Source organism: Gracilinanus agilis, chromosome 2 (assembly GCF_016433145.1).
Source record: "Gracilinanus agilis isolate LMUSP501 chromosome 2, AgileGrace, whole genome shotgun sequence".
Lineage (NCBI taxonomy): Eukaryota > Metazoa > Chordata > Mammalia > Didelphimorphia > Didelphidae > Gracilinanus > Gracilinanus agilis.
The window spans coordinates 308,006,207-308,013,894 of NC_058131.1; the positions used below are offsets into that span (position 1 = coordinate 308,006,207).

The 7,688-nt window shown below is 43.4% G+C and overlaps 1 protein-coding gene across 1 annotated transcript; it reads right to left on the minus strand.

The window, feature by feature from the left end:
- Positions 1 to 2,263: 2,263 nt before the first annotated feature.
- Positions 2,264 to 5,329, minus strand: TSHZ3 (teashirt zinc finger homeobox 3). The gene is made up of 2 exons (XM_044661439.1): positions 3,095 to 5,329; positions 2,264 to 3,031 (listed from the first exon to the last, which is right to left on the minus strand). Exons 1-2 carry the CDS (start codon positions 5,291 to 5,293, stop codon positions 2,264 to 2,266), a joined length of 2,967 nt encoding a protein of 988 aa, XP_044517374.1. The 5' UTR covers positions 5,294 to 5,329.
- Positions 5,330 to 7,688: the final 2,359 nt, after the last annotated feature.

The following is a 7,688-nucleotide window of genomic DNA, read 5'->3' on the forward strand; positions in this document are numbered from 1 at the left end:
TTGGCTTGTGGATTCATGCTCCTGTTCTCTTGCTCTCGGTTGCTGATTCGGTACAGTGGAGGCAGGGGCTGTGAAGGGCCAAAGTTTCCCTTGCTTAGAACTGCTATGCTCTCCCTTCTTGGTAACAGAATTCCTGACCCGGAAGGAAGAAGTGAATGCTTGCAGAACACTTGTGCTGTACCTATGTGCTGCTCTCTTTCCTCTTCAGCACCATCAACAGCTCTCCTTCCTTTAGTCTGTGCATTCAAGAAGGACCCTTTGGCATCTGCATAGGAGTGGGTCCTTTTACAGCTTGAAGAAAACTCTATTTGCTCTGCCTCCCCTCCTCCCCCAACCTTCGGATTCCATCTCACCTGATGTGAAAAGGGGCACCAGAACATTCATTTATCATTTTCTTTCTTTCTGTTGTTTTTTTGTTTTGTTTTTGTTTTGAGGGGGGCTGCAGTGGTGGGGAGGGAATTCTGTCCATGCAGCCTCTGAATGAGTGCCAACCTGCTCTTTCAAAGCCAAAGTTCACTAAAACTCCATTGATGTATGTGCAGCTTTTGACTGCCAGCACCTGGCAGACACAGAAACCTACTCAGTCATAAACAGATCGCATACAATTTAATTTTAATGTGCTCGTTAGTCGTAGCACATTTCAGACATAATTGTGAACGCAACACAAAATTATAGCAAAAAGACAATTTTAATGCTGCAGTAGAAAAAAAGGTTATATGAAGAGTCATATAATGGTGCTTCATTGTCAACAACAAAACAGGGCACAGAGTGCGTTACAGGGTCTGTGCTGTTTACATGCCAATATTTTATACATAGATTCTCATATGGTGTCAGCTGTCAGTTACTTCTGCAAATTAACTGCCAAAAATGGAGACGAACAGAATCACTTAGTGTGCCGGTAACCACGGGTTACCTTTCATATGCCTAAAGATAAAGCTGGAGTATGGAATCTTGGGAGAATAATTAGGCAGAACAAAACAGAAAGTTACCAATTGAAATAAAAAGGCATTCTACAATATGAAATAGCAACCAAGAAGACTTATAAATAAGTAAAAGAGGTTGTATCACAGAATGCCTCATAACTTTTAAGCAAAGTGTTACAGTACAAACATTTTAAAGGCTTTATCAATGTTTAGGAAATACAGTACAAGTTTTTCTTTTTCTTTCCTTTTCAAATAGACTTAACCCTTTGAGCACTGAGTTTGTTTTGAACTTCCTTTGATTTCTAATAAATACCTTTAAAAATCATGTGCAAAATAGTTATGATGCTCGCCACGGATGCACTCCCTGGCCTCTGTTATCAGACTGCTCAAAACAAAGGATAACATGATGCTAATAAATATGCATAATTTAAACATGAACCTCTATCAATATAGATGTACTGTATAGCAAAACAATCATACTTTGCTTTTAGAATAATGTTTCTGCATACTTTATAAATGCTATCTGTGGTATCTTTTGTATAATTTACAATGTTTGAATGTAAAAACAAAAACAAAAAACAATAGACCTAAAAAAAAAAAGAAGGGAGAGAAATATACACTATACATAGGCACAGCTTATGCCCAGAGCATAGCAGATACATAAAACACTGTTGCTATAAATGCAGAAAAAAAGGTCATTTAACCACGATCACATTTTTTTTTCATAAGAGAGTCTGAAATCTATACAATATATACATCTATGTTTCAATGTGAAAATAATATTTTTTTTAATTTCAAGGCTTGGTATACCCCTGCAGACCTGCATAAATGGAGGTTCATATTATTAATTATAACTAAGCTGGTAAGGATTAAAAAAAAAACAGAGCTCCATACATTATCATTATTATTATTATTCTTTTTTTTAACCAAATTAATGCAAAAGTGCTTCAAAGTACTCAGAGGGCTAAAGATTAAAGGGTGAGAAATGCCAACACACTCGGGTCACATGGAAAAAGTGTGCCAGATTTCCTTATAAATGCTTAATTAAACTGTCTGTTAATGCATGCAGCTTGAAGCATCGGAGGGATGCCCACAACTAAATCCAATTTACACAAAGTTCCAAACACTTACCACTGCATTTTAACCTTCATATTTTACCAGTAACAACAGCTGATTATGCGCCTCTATTAAACACTGTACAGTTATACAAAACAGTTCAGCCCAGAGTGATTCTCTGCCGTTAGAGTAAGAACATGTGCCAAGAAGGAAATAGTAGCTTTAAGGTGCCTTTGACAGTTTTCCTCAAAGCAAATTACAGTCATTTTAATCGAAAGCAAATGCTACTGCTTCTCGAGCTCTGAGACATACAAGAGATGATCCTCTGGCGATTTCCCATGTGTTTTGCTAAGATGAAGTTTAACGGCATGCTTGCTTGCAAAGGTCCGATTGCAAAGTTTACACTGGTAGGAAGTCCCCAGTTCCTCTTCGGGAGATGATGTCACCAGTTTTTCTGACGGGGACTTAGTTTGTGCTATCTGATTGTTAATCTGTTCGTTGGACAGTTTGGACAAGTCCCTCAATCTGAAACCCAGATGTGACTCCAGGTGACTGATGTACGTGGAAGGAGTCCTGATTTGTGACGCACAGTCGTTACAAAAGAACACAGGGTGGCCAGTGTCCAAGTTTTTGAGGAACTTCGTTCCCCCTGTCCTTCTGAGCTGGTATTTCACATTGGCCAGCCAGTGGCTGATGGTGGTCATGGAGAGGCCCGTGAACCTGGAGATGTGCATCCTTTCTTGGGGGCTCAGGTCCGACATGATGTACTTCCCCTCCGACGTCTGTCGGAGGCTGGCGGCAAACTGGGCCTGCAAGATCAGCAGGTGCTGGGGATTCCAGTTGGACTGGCGTCCCTTCCTCTTCTGGGCCGGGGTCGTCTCCTCGGGCTCTTCTAACGTGGTCCCGTCAATGTCAGACTTCTCGGAGATGCTAGAAGGTGTGGAAGATTTTGACGTGTGGCTCTCTGTCAGGTTCTTCAACATATCAGAGATATCTGACAAGGCATTCTCACGGAGCGGCGAGTTTGACATGAACGACACGACGGCCGACGTCTTCGCCGTTGTCACCGTGGATGAAGAGGTGGCGGGGGATGTTGACGTGGGTGACAAGAGCACTGAACCTAAAGAACAGCTTTTGTCACTCTTTCCTTTTGTCAAGTCAATGGGCTGGTCATTGTTGATGTGGTAAAAATAGCGGTCTAAGTGGTCTGCTTTCTTGGACTGCAGAGGTGGGGTTGCCACCGCAGCCTTTTCCGCCAAACTGTTGCTCATCTTGAAGAGCATGCTCATGGGGTCAAGGGCGGGCAAGGAGGGCTTGGCCGCTTTCCCCAAATGGATGTTCATGACGGACTGGAGGGCACTCAAGGGGTTAACAAAGGGCTGCTCGGGAGGGTGATCGGTAATGATAGCTGTACTGCTGCTTAAGCCACTCGTCATAGGCTTCACCAGTTCTTTGCCATTCTCTACTGGCTCTGCCAGGGGGCTGCTCTCCTTACACCCATCCCTCTGAGGGCTGGGGCTATCCTCTTGGCTCTTGAACCCGCCGTCGCTGGAGGCCTCCATCTTGATGGGCTCACTCACCTCACTGCTGCACGGGGAAGGGGTGGCCCGTTTCATCGGGGAGAGCTTCCCCTCAGGTTCCTTCATCTTTTCTTCGACTTTGGCGACTTTCTCTGTGACTTTCTTGACCAGTTCTTCCATGGCATGGAAGTTGGTCTTTGGCATCGGAGAGGTTTGGCTGCTGGGTGGAGATACCAGGGTCTGGTTCTTTGTGGGGGACACTATCTCGCTATTGCTGAACATAGGTTTCAGGGGTGTGCTCTTCCCCGAGGAGCCCAGAGACAGCTTCATCATGTTTGGAAGTTGGTAAGCTGCATGGATACTGGGATAGCCACCCCAGCTAGGGGTACCATTCTGGGCTTTGTTGATAGCGGATGTGACTGTGTTTTCTAGTGATTTTAAGATGTCCAAACCTCCTTTGGGACTCTCCTCTAAGTCATTTTCAGTCAAGTAATGGTACTTAGAAGAGATGTCATACTTTTCCTCTTCTTCGGTCGATTTTTCTTTGTCCTTAGTTTTTTCTTCAGTCACCACTCTCTCTTTGTCAGCTTCCTTTTTGACTTCCACATTTAATTTTGGGGAAATGCTCGAGGGTGTGTTGGAGGGAGAGGTAAACGTGGTGGCTGCCAGTGGCACAGACTGTACCTTCTCATCAAGCAGAGCTGTGATGGTTGGAGTGACAGGAGCCTCAATGATGGGCTTCCCTTTCTTCATGGCCGAATTGGTGACCTTGATGAAGTGTCCGGTCACCATCATGTGGGCCGTGAGCTCCTGCAAAGTGTCATGGGAGCTGCCGCACTCCATGCACTTGAGGATCTGGGATTTTCTGGCCTCAAAGTGCCAGGCATAGCTGGCCCCATTCTGGTGGCCATAGCGGTTATTTGGCGTGATATAAGGGTTGGAGTTCTTCTGTAGAGCATCGTTTGTGTCTGAAATAGTTGCCTTTGGGGTCCCACCTGTGGAATCTGGGGAGCTGGGAAGCTCAAGCTCCAGTGGAGCTTTCTTTCTGGTGGCGGGAATGATCTTGGCTGCAACAGGCGTGACGGGTTCCTTCAGAGGCACTTTTTGGTAGTGTTTTGTTTTAATCATGTGAACACTCAAGTCCTGAAGAGACTCAAAAGAATGGCCACAGTACATGCACTTTAAAACTTTTTGAGCATCTTCCTTTCCTTCCATTTCCAGCAAGGATCGTTTGCGGGGTTTGGACCACCTCTTGGGGTTGTTGTTATCAGTCTCATGGTTGTCATCTCGATAATGTCCCGTTTCATTCATGTGCACTGTTAATTCTACTAAAGTATCGTAGGCTGCACTACAGTCTTTACAGCGGAATTTGCTGGCCCCAGTAAATATGGACCCATAAAGCTTGCTGCTTTGTCGGTACAGCTGTACTGTGCTAAAGAGACTGGGCTCTGGGAGAATCCGGCTCTGAGACACTTGCTGCAGGGTCTTGGCCATGGCACTCTGATGCCAATCAAAGCTGCCGCTCCCACAGCTGCTGCTGCTGCTGCTGCTGCTACTGCTGCTACCATTATTCTTCTCTGAGGAAGGCTGGTGCAGGTTCAGATTGAGATTGGACCAGTATGAGTTGGAGAGGAAGTTGTTATAGACAGCCTTCATCTGCTCCAGGCTGTCAGACACCGCCGAGTCTTCCAGCGGGATGGCCACCTCCTTGTTCTCCTCCTCGTTTTTAACTGAGCTGCTTTCAAAGTCAGCCATTCGATCACTGGTCTCACTAATGTGAGATTCACTGTCCATCTCATGGCTGGAAAATTCAGCAGCAGGAGAGTTCTGGTAGCTGGGACAGGTCTTACTGAACTCTTTCTCAGGACATGCATATTTGGCGGAGGGCTCCCCATCTGCCACAGTCTCATCAGGGTCCATGTCCTCATCGACCAGGGCAGCTGCCTTCAATTCATCTGAAACATAGGCTGATGGAAGGAAGAGATGAAGGGATGGCAAGAGAAAGGAAGAAAATTTAAGGAAGAGAAGATATAGTCAAAGGAGAAGAAGGAGGAGGAAAAAAAAGAAGGAAATGGAAGATGGGAGAAAAGAAAGAGAAGAGAAAAAGAAAAGAGAAAAAATGAAGAAAAGAAATAGGGATAGAGGAAGAGTGAGGAGGAAAAGAAAGAAAAGTAGAGAAAGAAAAAAAGACAAACAGTAGGAGAAAGTGGGGGGAGGGAGGGAGAAAGGACAAGGAGAGAAAAAGAAAAAAAGTGTTAGTGACTGCTAACCTTAACTAGCATATTTCTTCTTCACTCTGTAAACTCAGCAAGCAAGACAGGCACTTTTTTTTTTCTTTTTGCAAAATTAAATAGTTAAAATGTGGTGTTTCTTCAGAGCAAAAAAAAAATTCTGCTCTTCAAACATAATTTGCCACCTTATTCTTCTCAAGGGGCAACAGCTTGAAATTAAAACTAAATTTGAAATTAATGAAGCACATTCTGGAGGTGGCATTCATTTCTAAAGTAATAAATTACTTGTATCAACCTCAGAGACAGCAGTTCCTGTCTGTCAATTAATATGTCTTATGCTTCTCCTACCCCTAATGCATTTCTTAACAGACAGATTCACAATTTAAATTAAGCAAGCATTTTTAACTCATTACATTTTGAGACTCAATCTTTAATAAATATAAAGTACAAAAACATCAATAAAATTTTCACAAAGTAAAAAGAAAGTACATCAATTACAATAAATTAAAAACAAGATCTCATGTTTTCCCCCCTTCTCCTGGAAGCAAGCAGGTGATGTAGATGCTCATAATAACTCTGTAATGGGGATGGGAGCACATTGCTTATGGATGGAATGGAAGACCCCATTCTCCTCTGAATGCCCTGCTCTCCCCTGCCACACAAAAAGCCATACAGAATGATGTCAGGAGAAGTTCAGGAAAATTGGTATGCGGTGCTCATTCTTGCTGTATAAATATATACAAGACCTTCCAGTGGACCTTACAAATGTCAAAGTGTTTGCTCTTTAGACTACTTTGTCAATATTTACTCAGCATAAGCTACACAGACACCCAACAGGGATCCTGTCTTCTTGGAAGTAATGCAACCAGTGATGGAAATCTCACAGACTCTTCCCGAACAGGGGAGGCAGGGACTGCCTTCTTTCAGGCAGTTTTCCTTAGTCATACTCCGCCAGCATTTTACCTACAGCACATTCATTCAGAGAAGCAGGTCTGCAGAGACTTGCTTGGAGAACACACTAATGGAGCAAGCTGATTTGTTGTGCTTTTCTTTGTTTTCATCCCTATCCTTTGAGCTATCTTCCTTATTTTCTTCTGGAGATAAAGGTTGAGCATTCTCTATGACAACTGCCACCCTTCAGAACCACCTCACAAAGGGAAGGACCCTTGTACTCATACCTACCTATCAGAATTAGGAAGAGCTTAAAGTTTGGAAATCAGATTGCTTTCACTGGCTTAAGCAGCTACCATCTCACCCAGGGAAAGGCAGTTATATATATATATATACATATGGGCTGGGCTGGGGCTTCCAGAGTGTTAATTTTTCACATTGACTAAAGATATTAGAAGAAAGAAAGAAAGAAAGAAAGAAAGAAAGAAAGAAAGAAAGAAAGAAAGAAAGAAAGGAAGGAAGGAAGGAAGGAAGGAAGGAAGGAAGGAAGGAAGGAGGGAGGAAAAGCTGACTTTGGGGGAACAACTGACCACAGATAAGCAGGACGTGCCATCCTAAAAACGATTTCACATTTGGGGTGGAGGGGAATTGTTCTAACCATAATGTAATTTTCTTATAGCCAAACAGACACACTAGACTTCATTTCATTATTGCTCAGTTCAGCTGTGATCTATGCCAGAATAGGCCCTGATTTTGAGTTTCTGGGCTAGAACCACAATCCCTGGTGGGTGAATTACTGGGCCATGATTTGGAGACTACACCTGATCTAATAATAATATCTGAATGGGGATCAGGAGGGAAGGAAAGCCTGAGGTTATTGGAAAGATGGGGTGGTCTAATGGGAAGTGCACTGGATCTGGAAATTAGAGGAATTGGGCTCAAATCCCAATTCCATTACTGCTCACATGATTCTGGATGAATCTTTCAATGCTTAGGACTTCCTCATCAATACTGTAAAAGGGCTGCTTCAATGGAGTAATGGCTAAGCAAATCATGGTACATGAATA

What these genes read in the sequence shown, in the direction of transcription:
- TSHZ3 (XM_044661439.1), bottom strand. Translation starts at nt 5,293, where the DNA reads ATGGACAGTGAATCTCACATTAGTGAGACCAGTGATCGAATGGCTGAC. An exon ending in AAAGCTGTTCTTTAGGTTCA is followed by an intron (nt 3,032 to 3,094) that starts GTGCTCTTGTCA and finishes ACAACGGCGAAG; the next exon opens with ACGTCGGCCGTCGTGTCGTT.